Source organism: Triticum dicoccoides, chromosome 2B, assembly GCF_002162155.2.
Source record: "Triticum dicoccoides isolate Atlit2015 ecotype Zavitan chromosome 2B, WEW_v2.0, whole genome shotgun sequence".
NCBI classification, from domain to species: domain Eukaryota; kingdom Viridiplantae; phylum Streptophyta; class Magnoliopsida; order Poales; family Poaceae; genus Triticum; species Triticum dicoccoides.
Window position 1 is genome coordinate 125,793,161 of NC_041383.1, and position 14,157 is coordinate 125,807,317.

The 14,157-nt window shown below is 47.3% G+C and overlaps 2 protein-coding genes across 2 annotated transcripts; both read left to right on the forward strand.

Annotated features, from left to right (window-relative positions):
• The first annotated feature begins 1,516 nt into the window (after positions 1-1,516).
• Positions 1,517-7,957, forward strand: LOC119367347. Its single transcript, XM_037632883.1, has 3 exons — positions 1,517-1,888; positions 2,163-2,469; positions 7,705-7,957. Exons 1-2 carry the CDS (start codon positions 1,517-1,519, stop codon positions 2,466-2,468), a joined length of 678 nt encoding a protein of 225 aa, XP_037488780.1. The 3' UTR covers position 2,469; positions 7,705-7,957.
• A 1,769-nt stretch (positions 7,958-9,726) lies between these two features.
• LOC119367349 lies at positions 9,727-12,461 on the forward strand. Its single transcript, XM_037632884.1, has 3 exons — positions 9,727-10,209; positions 10,627-10,933; positions 11,975-12,461. The coding sequence occupies exons 1-2, from the start codon at positions 9,826-9,828 to the stop codon at positions 10,930-10,932; spliced, it is 690 nt and encodes a 229-aa protein (XP_037488781.1). The 5' UTR covers positions 9,727-9,825; the 3' UTR covers position 10,933; positions 11,975-12,461.
• The last annotated feature ends 1,696 nt before the right edge of the window (positions 12,462-14,157 follow it).

The following is a 14,157-nucleotide window of genomic DNA, read 5'->3' on the forward strand; positions in this document are numbered from 1 at the left end:
GATAACTCATTGGACTACCACATACGGATGTATATAGACATATTTTAGAGTGTAGATTCACTCATTTTGCTCTGTATGTAGTCACTTGTTGAAATCTCTAGAAAGACAAATATTTAGGAACGGAGGGAGTAACATTCGGACACTCACCATTTTAGCATGCCCGGTTAGAGCATCTACGGCGGGGCGCCTCAAACCCGCTTCATACGCCCGGGCGGACCGCCCGGTCACTGTCCGATCACAATTTTTTGACCTAGACGGCCCCTCTCAAACAACCCTCAAATGCCCGGGCTGACCGGCACCCCTCACATCCAGCCCAATAAGGGCGGATATGGGGGCGCCTGGGTGCGCCCGCCACGTCGGATCCGGCCCACGCTGGCCGACCCGACCTCACATAAATTCCTCCCCATCCGCTCGCCGGACCAAACCCTAGCCACTTCACTCCACTCCCTCCGCCACTCAAACTCGTCTCCGACGACTTCTGGCCGTCTCCGACATGGCGGGCAGCGGGATCTGAGTCCTTCACCTCCCGATCCGTCGACCCTGAGCTCATCTCACGCGGCCCCAAGGAGGAGATGGCCATCCGGCTTGCGCTCCGTCGCGCCCAGGAGGAGGCCCGTCATGACTGCGCTCGGACTTCTTCCGTCGGGAATCCATTGCGTTCGCCCAAATGGCGCATGGATCCGGCGCTGGGCCGGCCGTAGCTGCCTCGCCGGAGGTCGTGCGGTCTGTCTAGCGTCCGAGCGTAGTGGCGGACGCACAACCCCTCCGTTGACGCGCCGAGCATCGGGACGCACCATGATCCTCGTCCGACGAGGCCATGACACGCCGTGCCCGCCGTGCATGGCACCGGGCGTGCGAGGCGACGACATCCCTCGCGGCGGTGGACATCAGCGAGGCGGAGTCGCATTCTTCGGCGCCCCGCATGGCGCATCAGTCCGGACGCCGCAACCGCATCGTGGTGGATGTCTACGACTCGTCCCAAGACGGATCCGTTCGGTTTCCGGGCTCCGATGAGGAACAGTAGGGCATAGGAGGTGGTGGTGCCTTGAGTTCCATGAACAGGCTTGTGTCCCATGGCCTACTCTACCTTGTCGGCGACCGGAGCAACACTCTGAGGAGCGTAGCTGGCCGCGGACATGACCAGGACGGAGCCCGGCGAGCGGGAAGCGAAACCGGACAAAGCTCCGCTCAAAGATCTCTGCGTTGCATGTAATAATATGAATTCAAAATTTCTAATTTGAAGTATCCAAAATGTGAAATGCATGTTTTGAGACGTGACGGGTCACCGTCAGTGGACATGCAGACGTGTCCGCGGTTAGATGCCGGCTGTAGATGCTCTTAGAACCCCGAGTAGAAACTGAACCCGGAAGCGGCACAGCTCGCCGGAAACCCCCTCCCGTGTTCGTCGCTAATCCCCATTTCCCACAAACCCCCGTCCCCTCGCTGCGCAGCCCAACCACTCCGCCCCCTTCGAGTGCGAGAAGCTTCGAGGAGCTAGGGTTTCCCGCACCGATCGATGGCCGTCGCCGACGCGGTGCTTCCCTCGCCGCCGACGCCGCCGCCCCCGCCGGCGCGGATCGTCGTCGTGATGCTGCTGCTCTTGCGCTTCGCCCGCGTCCTCCGCGTCGCGGCGGGAGCCCTCACCTACGTGTGCTCGGCGGTCGCGTGTGTCTCCACCGGGGCCGCGGCTGCGCTGCTCGTCGCGCACCGCGCCTGGGGCACGCGCTCCGGCCCCTTCCTGTTCCTCCAGGCGCTCATGTACGGGGGCCTCAAGGTTTGCGTCCTCAGCGTCCTTGCGTCGCTCGCGCTTGCCGTCCTGATGGTGTGCGTCCAGCGCGTGGCATACGAGATTGCAGTTCGAACTGGATCCATTTCGGAATACAATAAGGTATCGTGCGAATTAACAACTCCCTGTGATCTTTATTCCGGTCCAATTGCAGCAGCACATAGGCAAGTGTTATGATTATGATCTTCGGAGTAATTCAGTTGCCATATACTTATATTGTTGTCAAATTAATGTCGTGCTTCAGGTTGTCCTGAACTCCTGATGAGCAGTAGTAGTTTTTTTCCATGTGTGTTCATCACTTCATTTGCATCCTACCATTTCTGAACCATTCAATATATACTACGTATGGTTTTGTTGAAATTGCTCTCCTCCTCAGAGCCGCTTCGTATCAATCAAGCGGGAGCCGCTTTCACACTTGTTTTGGCTTCCGCGCACTGCGGTGCTTGGAGTGGCCGTGGATGTGGCTTTCTTCCTGCTAACGGTCGCTGGTCTTCTGGTAGCAACGATGTCGCCGCACGTGGAGGGTTCGAAATCTCATGGTCAAATGGCCGGTTCGGTGATCATGGAAGTGGGGTTATTTGGTATGCTCGTGACAGCTTGCTTTGTTACCATCCCAGCGCTCATTCTTCATGCCTGGAGGAGGGACCAGGCGGAATGGAAAGCACGATCACAGTGTTGTTGAGGTATAGCTCCCCCTTTGCTTTGCTCCCCTGTTTCTGTGAGCCATATGATCATTTCTATTATTATCTGCATATTTTGTTGTAGCCTCCTAATAGCATGAAAACAGTCCTCCAGTGCTTTTAATTACTGCCTACTGGTGTTGATATTTGTTAAGATGGAGAATCATTGTATATAAAACCAATAATAAGGTTTTTGCTATTTCCTTTGCTCATTGCATACTAAATTGGGATTGGCATCGATCTTAAATTGTGCAAGTAGCCAACGAATGCAGTTCTGCCATATGCGTTTGTTATGAAGTGCTGATAATAAAAATGATCAGTTGCACGTATTAGAAAAAAGAAAATTAATTGCCTATGGTCCATCGTTCACTGTGATCATTGTATATTTGCAGCGAGTGAGATATAACAATGTTTGCATGCTTCCAAACTGTTTGCAAGCACCTTTCTTGAGTTTTCTTGTCATTGCTAATTTCTCCATTGAAACCAATGGAAAAACCCAAAGTTTTGAAGTTTTGGCTATGCATACGACTTACGAGTCTACACTTCTTAGCTGCATTTGGCATTTATGACTTTGTACCATGTTCCCTCACTCTGGTTAAAAGAAGTGAACTGTTTTTTTCAGGAGTACGCAAATTGCATACCATAGTTTTATAGAAGGCAGAGGTAAATGTAGAAGAAATATCCAAGCCACTCACACCACAAGCCGGTGCAAGAGCAAAGAGAAAACTCTTAACTCCTAAAACCATACACTACTCCTCACAGAAATGTTGAACTTTTCTAGCTCCAGCGAGAGCCCACAACTTGAGCTCTTGAAAGATTTTTTAAGCCGATACCCATTTGGATACCGTGTCATGCCTACTAAACACTCGTCCATTCCATTGCTTCCAAATACTCCAACACACAATAGTGATCATCGAATCAAACCCTTTCCTGTACCTTTTAGGAATGTGTTTGCGATTAGAGCTCCACCAAGATTCAAGACAATCCGTCACCGTCGGCAGCAGCGCCAAATCAATCCTCGCCCTTCTGAAGCAAAGATACCATACCTGGTGGGAGTAGATACGTTGCAGCAAAATATGGTCCACAGTATCCCCTTATTGATCGCATAGAAAACACGATTAGCTCTGATCCTGCAAACCGTGCCTCAATCTCCAATCCGAGGTCCACAAGTCGATATTGCAGCGCAAGCTACATAAATATCTTACATGACAGGGGAGCCCAAGGTGTACTACCCCTGAACGTTCCACTTCCATATCGCAACATCTTCCAGTGCCAGATGAATTGCACTACCCCATCGGTAGAGAGCTCTCCCACAATGTCAGATGCCCAGCTGTGATCATACAGACCCTCTTTAACTGATCTGCGACTGATCACCTGGGTCCGGACATGCACCACAACAATTGGCGTAATTTCCGCCAGCCTAGCACCATTAATCCAACGGTCTCTCCAGAATAAAATTCGATCCCCAGCTCCCACCTGCCAATGCACCAAACTGTCGAACGCCTCCTGGACCCGAGGATCAGGGGGCATGTTCAATCCCTTCCAGGGTCTAGTATCGTCCGTGCACTTCAACCATTCCGAACGTAGGAGCAGCGCAATACCTTGCCTCCTGAGATCAATCACTCCCAAGCCTCCGAGGCATTTTGGCCTACAAACACGTGGCCACTTCACCTGGCAATTCCCGCCATGGATTTCTTCTGTCCCAGCCCAAAAGAAGGCCCTGCAGCCCTTGTCAACACGATCAGACGCCCACTTCGGAGCGTCTGCCACAATCAGGTGATGCGTAGGACGGGTTCTGATAACATTTTTCACAAGGATCAGCCGTTCTGGCCTGGTGATCAAACCTCTCTGCCATCCTGGAAGTAATCACAGCACCGAATCAACTACTGGTTGCCACTCCGACCTCGTGAGCTGTAGCCCCAAATATTTGCATGCAAAAACTTCCATCTTCCACTGCATCACCGCAGCCACCGCCTCCCTCTTCCACATGGATCATAATGACCGATGACTTGTTGAAGTTCACTTGAAGAGCCAAAGCAGCTCCATAAATGCGTAGAGATTCGTGGACACACAGCAAATCGATCGCCCACGGCCAGACGAATAGTACTACATCATCCGCATAAATAGAGTCTCTAGAGAGGTGAGCATCCTGCAATGCACCGAGCACTCCACATTCGTGCTCTCGGGCGACCATGGAGGTCAAGGTGTCCATGGCGATCACAAAAAGGAGGGGTGAGAGCAGATCTCCCTGACGAAGCTAGCCACGTGCGTGGATGAATTTCGCCCCACCTGAGCCATTTACCACCACTCGAGAGCTAGCCGTTGTGAGCAGGGTAGCAACCCAAGCTCTCCAGATCTTTGAGAATCCTTTAGCTCGCAGCACCTCGAACTGGAAGGGCCATGACAGAGAGTCAAAAGCGCGAGATATGTCTAACTTAAGCAGCACACCCTTGGCCTTCCACTTGTGCAACTTCCTCGCTAACTGCCGGACAAGCATGAAATTATCATCTATATTTCTCCCTTTTATGAACGATGGTTGGTTCACCATTACTAGATCTTCCATACGTCAGCTGAGTCTCATCGCGAGCAATTTAGCGCATATCTTCGGTATACTGTGAACCCAGCTAATCGGATGAAAGTCAACGATCGTGCATGCATCCGGCTTTTTTCGAATCAGTGTGATCAGGGCTTAATTTAATCAGCCAAAACTGCGGCCGTTATCGAGAAACAGCTTATGAATTGCTGCCATGACATCTCCTTTATTTAATGATCACCCACACCTTCTGCTAGAACAAGCCAAAGAAACCATCGGGGCCAGGTGCGCAATCTGCTGGCATCTCCTTGATTACCGCCCAGACTTCCTCTTCAGAGAAAATCAGCTCTTGATCACTAAGATCCACCTGGGCAATGTCAAGGAAATCCAAATCAAGAGCATGCTCTCTTGCCTGTGCTGTTCCCAGGAGATTCTTGTAAGCAGTATGAGATAATTCCTCTTTTCTGCGTTGATCCGTAATGGTGTTAGGGTAATTGCCGGTATCATTTTTTTTTGTTTTACTCCCATTGGCAATAAGATTGAAAAACTTTGTATTAGCATCTCTATCACTGAGCCATCTAATACGCGAGCTCTGTCTCGTGATCATACGCTCAAGCGATGCAAAACCCAGCACTAGCTGCTTCAACGTGCGTCTCAACAACCTCTCCGCCTAGAGAGATCTCCATTTCTGAGCACAATCGAGGCACAAAATCACATAATTTGCGACGGCGATCTGCAGCTTCACATTACCAAAGCGCTTTTGTCCCCAAGCCGTGAGATAGCGCGCCGTGTTTCTCAATAGCAAATCCAAGCGCTTGAACGTGTCAGTGATGGTTGTGTCGCAGACCCACGCCTCTTTGACCGCCTCCTATAAACCCTCAAGTTTTGCCCAGGAAATCTCGAACATGAAGCGGTGCCTTGGTTGGATGCGTTCACTCAGAGCCAAATGAAGCAGACAATTATCAGAGTACGCCGTGGATAGCGTCTGAAGGAAACAGTCCGAATGCTCCAATTCCCAATCCACTGGGACAAAAACTCTGTCAATCTTGACAAGCGTGGGTGATTCCCTCTCGTTACTCGACGTGAACCTGTGCCCATGCAAGTACAGCTCTTTGAGGCCATCGTCATCAACGAACTGCTTGAATCTTCCCATCACTCTTCAGTCTAGGTAAGCATTATTCTTGTCAGATGCGTGTAGAATCAGGTTAAAATCCCTTAACACCAACCATAGGCCAGGGCAAAGCTGGCGGTGAGCCGAGAGCTCCTCCAGGAACTGCATCTTCTCCTGATCCTCTTGGGGCTGTAAACAACCAAAAGCCACCAAGGTGCACCCTCCGATGGCGAAACATAGCCCGTGATGAAGTTTGTATCATTCACAAAGTTAGAAATCTGTAGCATGGAGGAATTCCAGGTGATAAGGACCCCTCCCTTAGTCTCGCATGCAGGAAAGTAATCATAACTACATAAGACGACCCAAAACATTCCATAATAGTGTACTGGTCGATCACCGCCAGTTTAGTCTCCTGGATACAGAAAATTGCAGCATGTAATGAGTCAGCAAACTCCTTAAGCGCCTTCCTCTTTCCTGGACTGTTAAGCCCCCTATCATTGCAGCAAACAATCTCCAGGTTAAGGCCTGACATAATGGAGAGCGTGTCTCCATTGCCATCATCCAACAGCCTATGCTGATACCAACAGCCTATGCTGACACTGCCAGTGTCAGATCTCCATCCACTCCGAGATCGATGGGGATAGCTTTCCCAAAGATAGAAAAGTAAACTGTTTGACCAAACGATCATTTTTTTTTTGACCAAACGATCAGTTACTTTTACATATTAGGAAAAAGCAATATTAATTGCCTACGCTCCATCGTCCCCTGTGATCATTGTATCTTTGCAGCGAGTGAGATTATAACAATGTTTGCATGCTTCCAAACTGTTTGCAAGCACCTTTCTTGAGTTTTCTTGTCATTGCTAATTTCTCCATTGAAACCAATGGGAAGACCCAAGGTTTTGAAGTTTTGGCTATGGCATACGAGTCTACTCTTCTTGGCTGCATTTCGCATTTATTACTTTTTATCGTGTTCCGTGACTCTGGTAAAAAGAAGCGAACTGTTTGATCATCACCTCCAGTCCTTTTAACAATTATCAACTTCTATGTGACTACATTTTGGTAGAATTGCCATTGTGCCTTTGTCTGCTGTTCTGTGACTCAGTTTAATGCGTTTATACTTCAGTAAAAATAAGTAAACTTTTTGATCATGTACATAAATAACATGATAGTAAATGTATGCACATCTAGTACTTACATAAATAACATTACATGACAGTAAATGTATGCACATCTAGTACTTACATAGATAACATGACAGTAAATGTATGCACATCTAGTACTTTCATAAATAACATGACAGTAAATGTATGCACATCTAGTACTGTAAGGTTGTGCTATGCAACTACATTTTGGCAGACGTCCGTTTGAGATCAGTTAATATCTAATGTTGCAAGTTCATATCATCAGTTGTGTGTTTGTTAGCACTACCAATTGAAAGGATGAGAAAGATTCGAATTCTATAATATCTCACAAGATAGAAGTTACTTCATTGCTGCAAAATGAGTGGCATGGGCTTTAGATTTATAGTACTTGAAAGTTGAAAATATACTATTGGATGCTTAATGTTGATATGACAATGTTCTTTTATGAAGGTGTTCGGAGAATTTGGCAAGGAGCTACAGTGCCCATTCCGCTGATGGTTGTGAGTGATCTCAACAGATACAAGTTTTCAGAGGAAAAACAGCCTTTGCAGAATTGCTTCTTTCTACTATTAGTAGATCCTGATCGTCATTAGCCATGGGAACATTTGTAGACTTGCTTATTTCTGATATTACTAGACTGTAATCATCAATAGCTGTGAAGTTTGTGGGTCATTATGGATCTGGTGATGATGTTCGATGCTACTCCGGGCTACTTGCTTACAAGTTTGTTGCACTGGAGTATTGGTGTATACATGATGGTAGAATTTGTGTCCTGTTTGTAATACCCTGTTGGAAGAAAATGCTTCCGTTCCATGAGACATTAACCTGGTAATGAATTGGTATAACTGCGGTCCGTTTGCATTCTTATGTTGTATGCATCAATGCATGGTCGTAACGTTCTGCAAGCGGGCTATGTATGCGTTGCCATTTCGAAGATCCTTGTGGTTATGTTTATCATGGGTGGTTATCTACCGCCATCGTGGTCGTTGGCTCCTCTGTTAGAATGTTAACCTGCTGTTATGCTTGTGTTGTCGTTTTCATCCTCGTATTGCGGCCACTGAACTTCGTCAACGTTTTTAATGTTATGATGATTAATGCTATGTCAAGAGATACAAATTTGCAATCAGTGTTGGATATTTGATAAATAAATTTGCATTGAATATCTATGTTACACAGACGAGCTGAACCATTAAGAGGGCGCGCTAGACCGGTTTGTTCATTCATCAATTTGTTATTTTGAATTTGACAACAAAATGCATGTATAAATTGAAGAAGCCCTCCTTTAACAGAGAACCATTAGGGTAGCCCAATGCATGTAGCTCCCGCTTTGTGCAAGGTCTGAGGATGGCCCAACCACTTTGGGTCTTTTGCTCGCAGTCTTAATCTGCATTTTTGCAAGAGGTTGTTTACAGGACTCAAACCTGTGAGCGTGACCTCATGGCCATAAGGCGACATCTTTATCGCCGTGCCAAGGCTCCCCTTCATCCTTTCACTTCCATTTTTACTAAAATTCAACCGACTGAATTTCCATTTCGTTCCTAGTAGAATTCCCGATCATTGAATCTCGTCGGTAGGGATGCAAGCGAGCATCCCGCATAAGCCCTCAAAAGATGGGAGCTGGTACAAATTGAACTATAGCGCTGAAAATATGGCAGAACTAATCTGACTAGTTTTGAGTACGAAGCGGGACGGATACGGGTGCTAGATCCATACTCGTCGACAATCTCAACATGCGTTGTCTGTCGTGGATGAGGTGTCTGCTTGCCTTTGTTCTGTGTAGTTGAAAACGGTCACATACTTTATCCAATTTTCTTTTGTCTACGTTAACATCTAAAAGCACTTCTCAGATATGCATGATGGACTGTGGTCCATAGCGTCAATTTTTCAGTACATTACATTGAACTGCAACTGTATTTTTTTTAATCTAGTTATTGCTTGTGTTTTGCATTTGAAACCGGTTATTCATCAAAATCTATTTCCAGAAGGATCTATCAGGACTTTCAGTTGCTTCTGACAATATTGTCTTTTTTCCTTTCAAACCGTTTTTCATGGAAATTTACCTAATTATGCAATCACAATATGTACTTCAAACTAAACAAATTGGGTTCTGACCATTTCCCCCCTGAATTTTTCAACTTCAAACTGAGGATCCTGATGGAGTTTTAAAAAAAAATTCAAAGACCCTAACTCAAACTAAACTCTTATTATTTTGTTCGAAAGAAAATTCGGTAGTAACAAATTTAAACATTTGCCCGGTGGCTTGAACAAGAAACTCGGTAATTCTTATAAAAAAAAGGGTGAAATTCGATAGTTGTGCAGGATCGAATCGGGCACTCACCATTTCCACACACCCGGTTAGAGCCCGAGTCCGCATCCGCTAGTAGAGAGGAAATGGGTTAGAGCTGAACCCGGTAGGGAAGCGGGACAGCTGGCCGCAAAACCCCCTCCCCTGTTCCTCGCCAATCCCCATTTCCCACAAACCCCCGTCCCCTCGCTGCGCAGCCCAACCACTTCACCCCCACCGAGTGCGATCGAGAAGCTTCCAGGAGCTAGGGTTTCCCGTACCGACCGATGGCCGTCGCCGACGCCGACGCGGTGCTGCCGCCGCCCCCGCCCCCGCCGGCGCGGATCGTCGTCGTGGTGCTAGCGCTCGTGCACTTGGCCCTCGCCCCGATGCTGGCGCTCGGGGGCGTCCTCTGCATCGCGGCGGGAGCCCTCCCCTACCTGTTCTTCGCGGTCGCGTGGGTCATCTCTGCGGCCACGGCTGGACAGATCGTGGCGAGCCGCGCCTGGGGCGAGAGCTCCGCCCAATTCGTGTTCCTGCAGGCCATCATGTACTGGGGCCTCAAGGTCCTCATCTACAGCATCCTTGTGCTGGTCGCGCTTCTCGTCCTGTTGATGTGCGTGGACTACGTGATTGCAGTTGTATCTGGATCCACTTCGGCATTCAAGAAGGTATCGGGCTAATTAAATCCTTGTGATGTTTATTCCGGTCGAATTGCAGCAGTACATAGGCAGTGTTATCATTATGTTCTAATTAAGTTGCCATATATATTATGCTAGTAATTAATTTCGTAGTTCAGGTTGTCCAGATGAGTGGTAGTACTAGTTTATTGTGCAAATTGACTCCCTGTGATCTTTATTGTGGTAGAATTACAGCAGTAATGCAGTACATACGCTAGTGGATAAGCCCTGTGTTAGCATTATGTTCTAACTAAGTTTCCATACACAGTTCAGGTTGTCCTGATCAGTGGTACAAGTTTTTTCCATGTGTGTTCATGTTCATCACTTCATTTGCATCCTTCCATTTCCGAACCATTCCGTACATACTCATGTTCATCCCTGTGGTTTTATTGAAATTGCTGTCCTCAGAGCGCATCAGGAGCATTCACGCGGGAGTCGGTTGCAGACATGTTTAGGCTTCCGCGCACCGCGGTGCTTGGATATGTTGCGGATGTGGCCTTCTTCCTTCTAATGGTCGCTGGTCTTCTGGTGGCGATGCTGTCGCCGCACGTGGAGGGTTCGATATCTCAGGGTGAAATGGTTGCCTCCGTAATCATAGATGTGGCACTATTTGGTATGCACGCGACAGCTTGCTTTGTTATCATCCCAGCGCTCGTTCTTAGTGTGTGGAGGGGTGGCCAGGCGGACAGGAAAGCGCCATCGCAGTTTTGTTGAGGTATACTACTCCCTTTGCTTTGCCCCCTGTATCTGTGAGCCATATGATCTTTCCAATTATAATCTGCATATTTTGCGTATCTTCCTCATAGCATGAAAACAGTCCTCCAGTGTTGTTGATTACTGCCTAGTGCTGTTGATATTTGACTATTTGTTAAGATGGAGCATCGTTGCATATAAAACCAATCTTAAATCTTATGCTTTTGTTAGGAAGTGATGATAGTAAAAACGATCAGTTCTATGTATTAGAAAAAAGCAAATCATTTGCTTATGCTTCATTGCCCACTGTGATCGTTGTATCTTTTGCAATGAGTGAGATTATAACAATGTTTGCACGCTTCCAAACTGGTTGCAAGCACCTTTCTTGAGTTTTCTTGTCATTGCTAATTTCTCCATTAAATCTGATGGGAAGACCCAAAGTTTTGAAGTTTTGGCTATGGCATACGAGTCTACTCTTCTTAGCTGCACTTGACATTTATGACTTTATACCATGTTCCGTCACTCTGGTAAAAAGGAGTGAACTGTTTGATCATGTAAATAAATAACATGACGGTAAAATGGCACACCTCTAGTCCTTGTAACAATTATTAACTTTTATGTGCCGCCATGCACAATACATTTTGGTATAATCGACATTGTGCCTTTGCGCTCTGTTCTGTGACTCAGTTTAGTGCTTTTATACTTTATTAGTAAAAGAAAGTAAACTGTTTGATCATGTATGTAAATAACATGACAGTAAATGTATGCATATCTAGTACTTTAAGGTGGTGCTATGCCACTACATTTTGGTAGACGTCCCTTTGAGCAGTTAATATCTGATGTTGGAAGTTCATATCAGTTGTGTGTTTGTTAGCACTACCAATTGAAAGGACGAGAAATATTCGAATTCTCACAAGATAGAAGTTACTTCATTGCTGGAAAATGAGTGACATGGCCTTTAGATTTACAGTACTTGAAATTACACTGTTGGATGGTTAATGTTGATATGGCAATGTTCTTTTATGTGGTAATCTGATGAAATCTTGGGTTGGGTTATTGGCAGATGAAGCTAAGAAGAGAAGGTGTCCGGGGATTTTGGCAAGGATCCTAATCGTCATTCTACTGATGGTTGTGAGTGATCCCAACAGATACAAGTTTTCAGAGGAAAAAGAGAGTTTCTGCAGACTTGCTTCTTCTATTAGTAAATCCTAATCGCCATTAACCATGGAAACTTTTTTAGACTTGCTTATTTGCGCTATTACTAGATCGTAATCGTCAATAGCTAGCCGTGAAGTTTGGTGGGTCATTATGGGTCTGGTGACGATGTTTGGTGCTACTCCTCCGGTCTCCTTTGTGATACCCTATTGGAAGAAAACGCTTCCATGAGACATTAGTCTCGTGCATTCACTGCCGTCGATTTGGATTTTTATATGTTGTATGCACGGTAGTAACGTTTTGCAAGTGCCAATTGGGTTATGTATGCGTTGCCATTTCGAATATCTTTGTAGTTATCAGGGGGGCCATCTACTGCACTAGAGTATTGCAGTTTCCATCCTCGTGTTGGCTGCTTAACTTCGTCATATTTTTTTTAACATTATGATGATCAATGGTACCACCAGAGATGCAGATTTGCAACCGTGTCCAATATTTAGTACTCCTAAAGTTTGCATCGAATATATGTTCAGGTCTGTTACAGGGACGAGTCTGAAGTTTTAGGTTTGATGGTGGTCTTGGTAACATCGGCAGCAGTCTGCCGAGAGGAAACGGGGCTCTTCCGTAGAGCCTCCGCGACGGTGGTCCAAAGATTGATGACACCTGAGTGTTTGGAGGCAGCGCCGATTAGCGAGGCCTTCTCCTCTGTCGGGTGATCGAAATGCAACACATGCGGTGATAGTCTTGGACAACCGATTCACGAGCCGAGCAATCACAACAGATTCACGAGCTATGGTGCCATCTTGAAGGAGATAGGGAACAAGAAGAAGAAATTGTGTATGGTCAGCTTCAGACGACCATGAACAACGAGAGATGCTCTTGCTTTGGCGAAATTTTCCACGTCCCTGGACGGAGGCAGACGTGCATGGTTTTCGGGGCACCCGGGAGCTGCTTGTATCCCTATGAACATTAACAAACGATAAGGGGCTGTTTGGTTGACGACCTGAGTAGCCTGCCTGACAAAAATGGCTGCCTGAGAGGAGACGGAGGCTTCAATGATTTTTGCCCGTTGGGCATCCTCGCAACGTAGGTGTTTGGTCCATGACTTCAGCCTGACAAACGCAGTACAATAAATTATTTTCATAGACCAATAGAAGGATAGGATCATAGACATGGATTAGTATATATTATTTTATGTTTAGCCCCGGGGAGCTGCTTGTATCCCTAGGAAACCTTAAACAACAATAATACTCTCTCATTTTTTTATAAGGCTGGTCGTACTGGGAGACAACACATAACACAAACGCAGGTAGGCGTGGACATGGTGCCTGGAGCAGAGAGACAAGAGATGCTCGGCCCAAACAGAGGATACATTACAGCCCGAGCCAAGTGAGGCAATGTCAAACCAACGAGAACTCCAACATCATCTGAGCCAAAAATCAGGGACACTGCGAGCGAGCAAGATAGTGCCTTCAAGAAGGAGAACGACGCCGAGACTCCGTCACTATCCGGTCCGGGAGACCCGGACCTAGGCTCGAAGAAGGACGCAACTGAAGGCCTTGGCAGCGCCTTCAGGGAGGAAAACGACACCCGCGGGCATCCTAGATGGAGAGGCCAACGCTGGTTGGAACCATCGAGTCAGGGGGTTGGCGGGGCTGCACCTGCAATCAGAGGGTTTATGGTTTATTTTTTCTTTTAATTTTGTGTTTTTCATTTAATTCTTTTTCATTTCAAACATATTTTACACTACTACATATTTCTCGTAGAATCAATCATATATATCATCGAATTTCTCGCACAACCACACACGCACGCACGCACGCACGCGGGGAAAGTCCCACCCCACCCTGCAGTTCCTCCAAGCAGCGCTCAGTCAACCCCCACCACGGGGAAAGTCCCCCCCCACCCTGCAGTTCCCGCGCCGCCCACTCCCTCTCCTACCCACCTTCTTCCCCGCGGCACCCACCTCCTCCACCTTCCTCTCGCCAGATCTCGCCGGCATGTCCTGGTCAGCGACGGGTCCGACACTCCCTTGGGCACGCACCTCCAGCCTCCTACCCCAGCACCGCCCCTCCCATCCCTCCGCTTTTTCCA